Here is a 13,656-nt window from a genome sequence, read left to right as displayed (position 1 = left end):
TTTTACTACAGGACATCTGTAAAATTTGTAATGATTGACTGAGATGGAAGTGGCTACTTGATTTACACACTGCCATCCCCTCCAAAGAAACCACCACCACCACTCCAAAAAAACATGATGATTACTAATCTTGTAGTAATCTTATTAATCTTATTTAAATGTATAATTTGAAAATTAGAAGCTACACAATCATAACCTGTATGTAGGCTATAGGCTACACTAAGTTACACAATGACTTGCCTAAAGCTGGCAGAAGCATTGCGTCTCTGAGGAGTTCTTTGGCTCATCTTTTTGCCACTGACTTGAACGATTTGAACAGAATCTTGACTGCAAAACTCTGGTAATAATTACATTATCCCACCTCCCCATGTAAAACTAATCCCGTCCAAAATGGCCTAATAATAACAGTTAACAGGAACGGTGGAGATCAAGTGAGGTCAGGAAGGCCAAGAAAACCTTCTGACTGAGGGTTTCTAGAAAGGCACATCAAAAGCCTCATTTGACTGCAAAAGACCAAAGCCAGAAGATTTCAAGAACATCTAAACATCCTGTGCACCCTAGAATCTCACTGGCTCTTTTTCCTTTTTTTCCTTCAAATCACTCGTGTGTGTGTGTGTGTCTGTGTGTGTGTGTGTGTGTGTGTGTCTGTGTGTGTGTGTGTGTCTGTGTGATACACACTGACATACATAAAATCATTACTTATTGTATTAACATTATAAAAAACAATGTGGAAAAACAATAACCTGCTTTTTTCATTGGCTGGTTTACATGATGGCCCATAGCCGCCTAGCCTAGCCTAGTATTGTTTTTCATACCTGTAACACGAATAATTTATCTTTTGGAAGTATTGCAGAGTATTAACATTGTGTTGTTATTATATAGTGCTGCTGTCCTTTCTGGGTCCACTCAGTGTTTAGTCCGCTTAGTGTTTAGGCACAGCACTAGCTAGAGATTGTAGTAGAGTCTGGTCGTGGGCTGGGTGTTTGTACATTTTTGGGGCAATGCAGTCAAGACTGTTAAATGGGCCCATTTCACAGATCTGTTTTACTCATATAGGTTTTGCTTTTGTAATGGAAGTTGATGATTGATGATTCATAATCAATACCTAAATGGTTGATGCATATTCTGTGATACGTAAGGTGACCTCGGTCACTTCGTGTTATTTATCTATGTTGTACCGGGGTCTGTCCACACTGTTATTGTCTGTCTCTGCTCATCTTTATCAGGGTGCAATTGCCGACTGGAGGGCAGAACGATCTCCGGTCAGCACTTACCTTAGAATGACCCCCCATAAACACGGACCAGACTGGGTCAGTGGGGTCAAATTCCTGGGACAGTTCTCATGCAAGTAACAGATAAATGTATAGCCTGTTTATACCATTCAAGGGCGTTCCAGATTCACAGTATGTCACTTCCATGTACCAAACTCTCATGATTCAACAATGTCAAGGTAAATACAGTTAATTCTAGAGCACTGTTCAGGAGTTTTTAAAGAGGCTATTGTAGGACACAAGTTGATTCTCGTCAAAATCATCTACTGAAAGGTTCTATAAGGAACCATTAATGTTTGCTATTTGGCACCATTATTCTAATTAGTACAGTTATCTTTTTATCAGTTATATTATCCTGTTTGTTTTTCAAATAGCTGTAGTTTAAGTCATATATAGTCCAGAAATCATGAGATAATCATATGGTACAGATGAAGTATTGAGAATTTATTGTACTCTGCCTCAGTAGACTATCAAACTCTTTCAGACACAGTCCTAAAGTTATACTAAGGCACAGTAATGAAGGCAGAGTCACTGCCTCTACATACGCCCTATTGTTGAACTAATGACTCATAGGCACACTGAGTCATAAAAATACACCTATTTTGATCCTAGTAAGAATGTGCAGATCCTGTCAAAGTTTGCAGACTTTGTTTCACTAGAGTCCAATTTACCACATCCTATAGCCATTAGCAAAAGAGCCACGATTTTGGTGAGGTGGTTGATTGGAGCGTGGCTCTGTATTGCTGGAGTTTTAATTAAAGGAGCAGAGTGTAGGACTAGGTGCACGGAGACTATAATTGGCCCTAGAGGCACTGTGAGCTTTGATTGAGACGCAGTACTGTAATCAATCTCGCTTACTGTGCTTTCTTTTGCAAGGAATGATTCAGGCCCTCCTACAAATATTGAGATTGAAGGTATTCTAACCTTGGGTTTGTTGGTTGTTATTGACAGATTAGCAGTCAAATAGTGATTTTACATTATTTGTTATGAATACACTTTTAAAAGAAGTGTTTAGAGATCGCTTGACCTCTTCGAGGCCTGTAAGATATTTACCTAGTGTTTAATCTCGCCACAGTTGAGGTCACTTTGTGGAGATTATTCAGGAACATTCTAAGTCTTATGGAATAACTGTTTGTAGGAGGATGTGCTGAAGGACACCATCTTTATTGGCTGAACTCAACCACTTGCATTGTGTTTAGTGATGTTTTCGAACCCAGGTCTCCATTATAATAGCTTGGCTGTGTAGCAGAGAATCAGCAATCGTATGCATAGTTGGTCATTTGCATATCATTTGAATAAAGGTATAGCTGCTTTGACCAAGTCTATGTTCAGTGTAATATAGACACCCAAGGTCACTCTTATCCTTATACCCCTTCTCTCCGTCTCTCTCTTTCTCTCTTTTGCTCTTGTTTGACTTTTTAAATTTAGCCTTCGGGTCTCCTGATCATACTTATGAACTTTTTGCCTTATGTGCATTCATAAGAAAATGTTGACCCATTGAAATAATTTTCTCCTTTAGTTTAATTATATATTTTTTTTAATGCACATTTTCTGTTCAATTTGACTATTTGCTTTTTAGTGTATATGAGGTCATAGAAATGTTATACATTTCGAAATCTTTCCCTTATCCTTGCTGTGATAAATTGCCCAACGTTAGTTTTCATAGAAGCCCTATTAAAGTGCAACATGCTTTATGATATTTGTGTGAGTAAACAACACTGAAGACGATTTATTGCAACAGTCCAAATGAAACCATAGAAACACTTGATCTTTAGTCGGTAAGCTCATCCCAATTTAGTAAAGTATCAGACTTTGCTCCTAGTAGACTTCACAAGCTGTTTACTTCCAAAGGTACGAGACTCTGAAGGCAATTAAATATAACGCCAGAACCCTATTCTTGACAACTTTGAGCACATCTGAATCAGGCTGGTAGCTGAAAGGATTGTGGGTTTTGTTCCTGCAGGCTGGGCCTGTGCCGACTTACTGTACTTCTGGGAGAACTTCAAAGGCTAACGTTATGGATCTGAGCCTCACTTCTCCCGGCATCGTGGTGCACGCTGCCCTTCACGGAGATCTTTCCCATCCATCTGATCGGATTAGACCATTGGATTTCCCCCTCTTATAAAAGTACGGTATACAAACTCACGCCCGCAGCTCAGACGCGCTGCTCTGAGCCCCTGAGTTTTGTTGAGTGGAAGAGCGCAGGTTGCATCCCAATACACACCCACTGATTACTCGGTTAGCAGGAGAGCCTGCGTCGTTAATGGGGGTTGCAGTGCAGGTCTCCACATCTCCTCTATTCCATCCGAATTCTCTGCCCACACATTTACACACAGTCTCTCAAACACTCACATGTGTTGCGCCCCACGGGCGGGAAGGGGGTTCCTGATCCACTCCCCCTCTTCATCCTCCTTCAGATTTGTACTCATCTATGTAAAAGCTTTCGTTTCACATCCCTGGAACACAGAACTGCTGGGATGAGCCTATATGTGTATTTTAGCCATCTTGCCTGTGGCGCAGAGTGAACTCTGACTCCTTAATCACTGCTAAATGCTGTCAGAGGCCCAGTTATAGTAAGGCTGTTGCAAGCCTGGAAAAGCCTTGGCGCACGGAGAAAGACGGCGAGATAATGGGTTTTAGCTGGAGATGTGCTGAGGCGTTGCTCTGCTGGGGGAAAAGAGGCTTTAAGTCTTCTGATGACCACATTTTGTGGAGCTCTGGAGGGCTGGAAGAAAGGAAAAACTTCTGCAAAATTAAGCTCTGACTAGATTCCCCTCTTTATTTGTCTATCCTCCTCCACAGTAATTTAGTAGCGTCGCAAACGAGCAGCCCAGGCGGATTTGAGGCCAAGGCAGGAACCAAATGATTTTTTTCTTAGGTGTTTGTGGGGGGGAGGGGTTTAGGCGCCACAGTATGAGGTGCTTTCACAGAAGCAAGGCTTTCACTGGATCTGATGGGGAGTTGACGAGGTCTGGGGTCAGCTGGCTGGCGAGTTAGTGGATGTGTTGTGTTTGTCTGCTCTCTTTCGCTCATCAGCGTAGGAGAGCCGAGCGGCAGGGGGTGGATGGGTGATTGACTGTGAGCGGAGCAGGCGGCAAACCGGTCATCCGTCTCGCCCAACCACCCGCTGACACGCCGCTTTCAGAGTGCACTGGTCATTTGTGTGGCACAAGAGCTCAGCCTACACAAGAATCCTGATTTGCTCGAATCAATAACCCGCTTACCCACCCCTCTGGGCTGCTTAAAACAGTGTACTCCAGCCTAGCCTCCGAAGATGCTGACTCTGTGCTCGGTGACCCCCCTCCACGACAGGACATCTCCCTCTCCAACTGCTGATCATCTGCCTCATGTTTGCGTGGCAAGAAGACCAAGTACTGCTGCCTTCCTGCCAACAGCTTTCATTAAGACCTCATCCATTTCTAACTCTCTCTCTCTCTCTCTCAGCTTGGCCAAGAAAGCACAGGTACACTGATCCCCAAATCTGTTAACATTCATCAGAAATGATGCAAGAGTCAATACCTGAATATTCACTGACCTGGCAGCTCAGGCTGCATGCTGGTGTTTTTTATCGGCATGTCTGCTGGGGGTGAATGAGAGAAATAAGGCTCACTCTCAATCACTGCAGTCATCTCCAGATGCACCTCAGAGACATTTATGCTGGCTAGCTCTGTATAAAGACACCAGAACCACAGGGCTACTCTCTGCTGAGCTCCCCAAAGCTCTAAGCCCTAAGACCAGAGGCTTTACCTTATTGATGGTGTTTGTTTTTGTCATTTCATTCTCAGTTGTATTAGTGACTCACTAATTTGGAGAGAGAGTGATGTATGCATCGTCCACTCTGGCTTTCCATGGGATGCGCTAGTATTGATAAAACATTTACAAAAGCCATATACTTCAACACATGTTTGGCAATAAAATTCTACGACTTCACAAATCTTGCACTTTTCCAATTTCAGGATGGAGGCTGCCGGTTTGCAACCTGTTGTACACAATTAACAAGATGAGCCTTATTGGTCATTTAGAGTTCAGTTTCTCTGAAATTGATTAAATAGAAAGGGGTGAAGAGGATTAGCATGGTAACTATCAAACCCGGTCACACAAATTACAAATACTGTAATACATGTTAAAATACCCAAGTAATTGTATATAATGTGGGTTTAGGTTTGAAAGAACATAAGGTCCCTGGTCATGTGTTCAAAATATCTATCCATCAAAACCATGTTTACCTTCATTCCCTATTTGACAAGAAATCAGTTTTGTTCATTGATTGTGTTCTCTGGTTTACTGATACATACAAGACCTTGGGCAGATTAAGTGACAGAGCTAATTACCCGCAGCCTACCAACACTCACCAGTGGGGTAACCAGTTAAGTTCTACTGCTAAGAACGTCAGCTTCAATTTCTGAAATAATAAATATGTGATATATATGAAACTATTGTCTAGATAATTCAAAATAATGAGTAAGGCAAAAAATATATTTATTATGTCACTTCTCAGAAACCATGAATGTGACTAAATGGCTCCCTATTTATGTATTAGGGCACTGTTGAGTATGTCAGACATTTTTCTCTGAATGTCCGAGGGCACTATAATCTCCCACAGTGCACTCATAATTCATAGTAAACACCATAGTCCACTTTAAGAGATAGTTACATTTACATTTACATTTAAGGCATTTAGCAGATGCTCTTATACAGAAGTGATTTGCTATTTACCCAAGAATAACCTCAGCTCGTTTGAATAGGCTAGACACTACTAAAAGTTTAGACACTACTTAACACAAGTCAATAAAGTGACCACTCTACTATTCGCCCCAAGTACTCTGAAGAGGAGGGTCTGCGTTTGAAGACAGCGAGCGACTCCGTTCAGACGCCCAGGGGAAGTTCATTCCACCACTTTTCTATGTGCCAGGACAGAAAAAAGCCTGTTAAAAGCCTGTAAAAATAGTTAAAAGTTACAAGCAACCACACAGCATAACTTTAGAATATTTTCCTATGTCATTTGTTAATTGTGGGCTTATGTTGCTTAATTATATTAGTCAATGGTTATTCCATGAACAGCATAATGCTTTTAATGAATAGGAATTCAGTTCAACTGTGTACAACCTTTAAACCCAGCTCAGGCACTAACATGATGATTTATGATATATGCTGGCACATGATGTTGATGTGGAAGTGTACATATTCATTTGTGTGTCCACCACTTCTTAGTAAACTAAATAGTCCCTCCTTATATAGCGCAAAACTAATGAGGGAATAGGGATCCATTTCCATCACAGCTCATAACTCACAATTAACAAGTTGCTTTAGCAATGCAGAACCTTCACAACTAGAGTTTTTTCAATATGTGCTTTTAACAGTAGTTAAAGGCACATATCAATATTCATATCAATATTTAGGAAAACCACAATACTTTGCATTTGTTGAGCATTTTACATTTTTCTTCGATGTATAAAGTTTTACCACCCTGTTACTTTGTCTCAGAAAGAAACTCACTAGTTTTCCTTTTATGGTGGGCTTGTAAATAATTTGATGAACTCAGCTCTGATTTGGATGGTTTTACATCCCTTAGCAGCCACATAGCTTAGCATAGCATAGTATAGCATTACCATAGCATAGCTTAGTTTTTAGCATTGTAACATGAACATTGTCATTGTTCTTTGTAATCATTCCCAAGTCTTACAGAACTGTGTTGATATCCTGCAGTGTGATATTAGCTAGCTGAAATGATGGCAATGCTGGTTGGTTGATGTTAACTTTTAGCCTAGTGCTTCTACAAACTTTGCTTTATTGTGCGCTGCTTTTGAGCTCCCTTTCTTCAGGCACTGGCACAGGAAAAACTGTGATCATGAGGTCTGACTAGATTAGCAGCCCGTTTTCCAATAACTAGCCTCTGATGGTAATGTTTAGGTTCTCCAATGTTACTAATGCACAATTCTGGCAAAGATTGTTAAAAAATATATGACTAAAAGTGTCAATAACAGTGTCAATAACACCATATTCTCCCAAAGTGTCGCAGCTTTAGGTGTCAAAATGCTTTTGCTGTTGGGCTGGCATCCAAGCACCAACAAAGCCAGCCATCTTAGCAAAAAAATGAGACAAGCTTTAAACAGTGCACAGTCAGGATAATCTTTTTCAAGGCTTTTGCAGTTTGAGTGGCATTTGCAATGAGGCAAAAAAGCAGTGCCTGCTTCTTTGACATTATTATCGATGCTAAAGAGCTGTTGCACCCATTTATCAAATCACAAGAGTCACTTTTTTATGTTAAAATTTGCAACAGTGCAAAAACTTTTCTGATCTTCTTCTATGATCTGACCACTTTTTTTCATGGTTTACTTCTGAACTTCACTTATACTAAACACCAATAAAAGCGTCTATGAATCTGGCTTGCCAGCTTATTAAATTTCAGGACCCGGCTTTCCACTATCCTCAATAGATGTAGGCAAGACAAGAACAGAATATCTTCTCTGTAACAAGTCAAGCTTCCCTTGTTCCTCAGAATCTGACCTAGATTGGTCCAAGAGAGCACAGCTAGGCCCCACTCTCTGGATGGGAATAACAGCTAAGTTCCTCTGTGCTGTTGATCTACAGTGGTACTGGTTTGTCGTGTGGATCTGCCAGCTCATATTCTCAGCTCCACACGGTGACACACCACAAATAGCCTGCTTGCTAATTTGCACTCTAGTGCTTCTTACATAGTGTTATGGCTATTGGTACACCCTCATATTTAAAGCCCTCAGCAGAAGATCCATATGTGCTGGATATTTTATAGCCCTGGACTGAGCTCCATCATATCCCCCAACACCCCCCCCCCCCCCTCCCCCTCTTCTCCACTGGCTTCGAAAAACTTTAAAGTTTTCCTGATAATTCTGGACTTGCTTGCTCAGGGGTGCAGTGGTGGGGGTTGTGGTCCGTGTGTTGATTCGTTTACACATGCCACTGGCAATGGATGCTGGCCTGGGGCTCTAAGTGCTAAGATGCATTTCTCTGAGTTTGCAATTGCCTGGCACTCTAACAGCTGTGCGCTAATACTTGTGCATCATGTAGCATCCTTATTTGCCCTGAGGCGTCTTATCATGTTTTCATTACATTTCCATTGGGGTTCATTTTTATTGAATGGCAAAATTTAACGCATTAAATAAATATATAGATACCCATGAGGACGCATACCTATGAAAACATATGCATTGCATGACCATGCTATCAAAATTTGTATCATTTCTATGGTACAAAATCACTTAAGAACATAACAGTAACACAAGCAAAAGCATTATTTGTCTGGATTGAGACAAAAGGTAGAACAGCAATACGCTTGAAACTCAAATAGGAAATTAATATTTGAAATGATTAGTTATTGATTATTAATACTGTGGCAGTGAGGAGGCGCCTGCAAACTGCCTTAACGCTGCACATTGCCTTAACGCTGCACACCTGGGGTCGATCAGGGCAACAAGCCCCCAGGAGGCACATAAAGGGTACAGTTTCCCCCTTACAAGGCAAGTCACGGGAGAGACTTAGAGGTAAGCACTACGTACGAGAGCCTTAACTAAACGGACCACAGCACTGCTCAGAACTGCCCTATAAAGGCCCTTTGGATATTGGTCCCATAGGCATGTTTGTTTGAAATCGGTTGGGTGTGGGTGACGGGCCACATTGAGCTATTCTAAACCTGTGTCTGTGGTGTCGCTGTGTTGAGCTGAGTGCTGGGTGTTAGGTCACTGAGGCATAACACAACAGCTAGAACCACAATGTGCTTTACCTTTACAAAGGAAGTCCCAGCCTTTTTCAAGATTTTGAAGCCGGGTGAAATTCTGGATAGTGAGATAGTAAGGCACTGTGTTCTTCAGGGCTTAAAATTTGATTGATTGATTTCAGTGATGTCATGTATCTTGACTAAAAAAGAATTAATTGATCAAGTTTCTCATTTTTTCTAGTTACACGGATCATCAGTGGCAGTAGTCCTTTGGTCATCATTTGGTCATCTTCTTGTCTTTCTTGTGTTTCAGGTTGTGAGAGCGGTTACTGGGGGCCACACTGCAGTAACCGCTGCCAGTGCCAGAACGGAGCTCTATGTAACCCCATCACTGGAGCATGCGTGTGCACCGATGGCTACCAGGGCTGGCGTTGCGAGGATCACTGTGAGCCGGGCTACTATGGCAAGGGCTGCCAGCTGCAGTGTCAGTGTCTTAACGGTGCCACCTGCCACCACGAGACCGGGGAGTGCATCTGTGCCCCAGGGTACATGGGTGCTGTGTATGTAGCCTTTCAGATTTTACCTGTATGTCTCAAATCTCATGTCTATAAAATAATAAACTCCGATCAGCCATAACATTAAAACCACTAAGGCTACTGAGAGTACATCATTAATAGTAAAAATAATTAAATGGGGCATACATTTTAATTTTTGTTGCGTTTTCTACATACAGCACATCTAAAATATTTGGATAAATGTCCCTTAGGTCACATCTTGACTCTTTTGGTAGCCATCAATAGTCAAGCTTCTGGCAGAATTCTGGTTGGATAAAAGGACTATTTTTGGTTTATCTTGCACAGACTTGACTTAAGCACAATCCACATATTTAAAGCCATTCCAAAAGCTTAATGTTTGCCTGCTTTATCAATTCCACAACCACCTTTAATGTATGCTTGGACCAAACATTCTCCTGTTTGAACACCCAGTTGTGTCCAGGTTTTAACCATCTTGCTGATGGTTTGAGGTTGTTGATCCAGTGTTCTTTGGGTTGAATGCCTCACCTTTACTGCTTCAAACACCTTTTGTCCATGTGGTCCCTTTTTGTCAAGCTTGAAAGGTGTCACTTCTGGAGCAGGTTCTTCTTTCCTGAATGGCAGCCTCTCAGTCCATGGGGATGTAAAACTCACTTGACTGAAGACAGTGACACTGGTGTTCCAGCAGTTTCCATTTCATGACAGGCCTGTGCCTTGGTGGTTCATGGCCTGACTGCCTGACTCTCAGCTGAGTGGGGCAGTTTGGGGCTCCCAATAACTTTTAGTAGTTACATTTGCAGCAATTTTGGATGATTTTGGTATCCACAGTTTAGAAATGACTCCAAGAGACACAACTGACTTGTGTGGGCACAGAGAAGCTACTAGCTCTAGTCAATCATGATCACTAATGGAAAGTTCAGTGTCCTTTGTCTTTGCAGGTAAAAATATATTTTTGACCACCGAATTAATAATTTAAGTGGGTGTATATATGGGTGTATATATTTTTAATGTGTATGGATTATTTTGACCCTGCATCAATTTCTGAATCCCCCCCAGAAATTTTTATTAGGCATGAAATTCATGTTTTGTTCTATTAAAGTTCAATGTTGGACATTCATTCATTTCTTCCCCAGAAAAAAGATCAGTTCAAAGAAATTACTAAAAGCCCAATACTGTCATGAGTTTATATAAATTTCTGACAGCAACTGTAACTGCAGAATTTACTTAGTAGTTTCTGTGGTTATTAAATCATTCATAGTAGATACTAAATAATGTCTTAAGATAAATAACTGAACGATGAGCCTAGGGTTCAGTGGGTTATCTTTGGGAATTATAAAAAACTAGTTGTAGAAGCCTTGCGTTTTATGCTGCAACCCAGTGCAATGGCGCTTGTGGTCTAAGCTTTCTTTGTTCTTGTGCTGTGGCAGCTGTGGAGAGCGGTGTCCCTCGGGCAGTCACGGGCCCCAGTGTGAGCAGCGCTGCCCCTGCCAGAATGGAGGAACCTGCCATCACATCACTGGAGAGTGCTCCTGCCCCGCTGGATGGACTGTAAGGCTGCTTGCAGTTAATAAAACGCTAGATCTGAGTGAAGAGTGGAGGCAACAGAGTTAGGATTGGGGGTGAGGGGGGATAAACGTCAAGAGGAAGGGTGGAGGGAGAATGAAGGGGAGGGAAAGAGAGGATAAGCGATGATGGGATAGATGATGGGAGATGAAGTGAGGGAGAGAGAGATGATGGAGAAAGGGTAATTAGGGCGCTAAATGAGGGGTTAAGTGAATGGCGAGAGGAGGGTGAGAGGAAGAACTGGGGAAATGTTGCATATGGGTAAACTTAAGAGCAAAAAAAATTCCAGTCATCTTCAGAAGATCAAAGAGACTGATTCTTATTATTACTATTAAAAGCCAAATATGCTAAGTTTTCTGAGCCTTATTAATACTGGCTTTGTATCATCTTATGTGTTGAAGCGCTGAGGCTTTAGTGATAGACTTGATTGGATTTGGGTGGATTAGTTGCTTCTATCCTCTAAAACTCTTTCTCTTTCTCTCTCTCTCTCTCTCTCTCTCTCACACACACACACACACACACACACACACACACACATACACACACACACACACTGTCTTCCCCATCTTACTGCACCACAGGGGTCTGTATGTGCCCAGCCCTGCCCATTAGGCAAATATGGCATCAACTGCAGCAAGGACTGTTCGTGCCGCAATGGAGGACTGTGCGACCACATCACCGGACAGTGCCAGTGCATAGCAGGCTACACAGGCCGCAGGTACACCACAACAGCCATAACATGAACATGCCATAAAACATAGAACCAGTCCAATAGTAAAAGTTATGATGACCTTTTTTCATACATTTATCCATCCATGTATGTGTGCAGTAAGTAAGTGCTCCATTGGCAAAGCTAGCAAAGATGTAATTTGTGCGGTTTTTTTTAGTTTTTTTTTTATGAATGACTCAATAAGGAAATTGTCAAATATGAAGGTACAAAGCAATCATGATGTCAAATGCTTTTCATATTAAGCTGTATTTATTGGTACAACCTCTAGCTTATAAAACATGAGAAACATGAGTGATATGTTTTGTGACTTATTCTTGTAGCTTTACCTTCTTAATCTGACCCTGTTGTGTCTATCGATCCCATTCCAAACGCTCCACCACTCCGTTAGGTGGCTGGCCATTAATTACCAGTAATTAAGTTGTATTACCAGTCAATTGAAATGGCCAAGTCTCTTCATTTTCCTGTGACGTCCTGAGGGTTCATTAGCTCACTAAAGTGATCCGCAGCAGGACGAAAACACTTCAAGTCCTTCTTTTTTTTCTTCTAATATTTAGCAAAATTGCCCTCATTTATTTGCGCTGTGACAGGTGAATTAACCCAGCAGGAATAATCTGAGATTGCGTTAGGACACCCCCCCCCCCACACCACCCCACTGCACCACCACCACCAGCACCAGCACTCCTCTCCGCAATAACAACCATCTCTCCTGATACGGCTGGTGCCGCTGTAATTTAAGCGTGAAACATAACTAGTCCATTTTATAATTTAATTGAGCTATTTATCTGTCTCCTAATGGCTTCTTTGGACACTTGAGATTGATGCTCTGCCAGGATTGTATATTTAACTTCTTGTAAAAGTCCTCTCTCCTTAAGTCACTTTCCCATTCCATGCAGAGAACAGGCCCCAGTCTAATTGTATTCACTGTAGTTAATGACAGTGGCCTCACCTTGCTCTGCTCTAGAAAAGGCGCCGGCTCACTGATAAGCACAACTAATGCCAAACTAATGCCAGCCCAGAGCTCTGATTTACGACCTTTAGTTTTGTCCATCCATGTAGATAACTGTCTCGGACAGTGTTTTTTTTTTTTTTTTTTTTTGTAACAGTCTCATTTTCTTTCATCGTCATTGGGAAAGGGCTTATAGCGGGGCACTGCAAATTAACCTCTATCAACCACTGGTAGTCATAGTTATCACCAGTGATAATAAAAATGTTTTGTGTCATTTTATTTATAAAGCTCAGTGAAATAAGTGGTTCAATATGAATTCATTTCTGTGTAGAATTATTCTAAAAAAAATTAATATATATAATATATAAATACATAAACAACTAAGAATATAAAAAATACATACTTTACCAACATTGACCATTGATTTCAACCCACTCATGGCAGTGAACACACACATAAATGGGAGAATGAGAACGGACATCCAGAGGGTGTGCAATTAGTTAGGTGCCTTGCACAAGAACACCTCAACCATGAACACTGAGAGAAGATAAAGCCCTGTCCCTTTAATGGGCATACCCCCACCTCATGCCTTCTAATTCCATGCCCACATATCAATGGCCATGACTGCCATGGAGATGACTAGGCCGAAATACAGCCTCCACACAGGGGAGTTAGGTTTAAGACAATGTTACAACGAAACCCCCCTAGAGAAACAATGAGAAAAGTATAAGTGTCACTATATACATTTATAACTGAACTATAATCTTTGGAGGTCTTTAATGTGCAGGTTTGTTAAAAGGTACAGAAGATCCTATCTCTAAAACTTACCACATATTACAAAGCCTAAATCACATTTTCACTAATCACATTCATTTTGATGCTGATATTTTTATGTATATATGTATGTATATTAGCTTGGA

At 41.3% G+C, this 13,656-nt stretch overlaps 1 protein-coding gene across 3 annotated transcripts in view; it reads left to right on the top strand.

Annotated features, from left to right (window-relative positions):
• megf11 (multiple EGF-like-domains 11) overlaps positions 1-13,656 on the top strand; it is a 166,173-nt gene that overhangs the window by 99,289 nt on the left and 53,228 nt on the right. For all 3 annotated transcript variants that reach the window (XM_072695534.1, XM_072695535.1, XM_072695532.1), the window contains 3 exons: positions 9,278-9,524; positions 10,925-11,045; positions 11,642-11,778. In XM_072695534.1, the coding sequence (XP_072551635.1) occupies positions 9,278-9,524; positions 10,925-11,045; positions 11,642-11,778 (505 nt within the window). The remainder of the gene's footprint in view (positions 1-9,277; positions 9,525-10,924; positions 11,046-11,641; positions 11,779-13,656) is intronic.

The sequence above is a fragment of the Salminus brasiliensis genome, chromosome 13 (genome assembly GCF_030463535.1).
Source record: "Salminus brasiliensis chromosome 13, fSalBra1.hap2, whole genome shotgun sequence".
NCBI classification, from domain to species: domain Eukaryota; kingdom Metazoa; phylum Chordata; class Actinopteri; order Characiformes; family Bryconidae; genus Salminus; species Salminus brasiliensis.
Note: the sequence above shows the minus strand (reverse complement) of the source record. Positions and strands in the feature narration are given on the sequence as shown.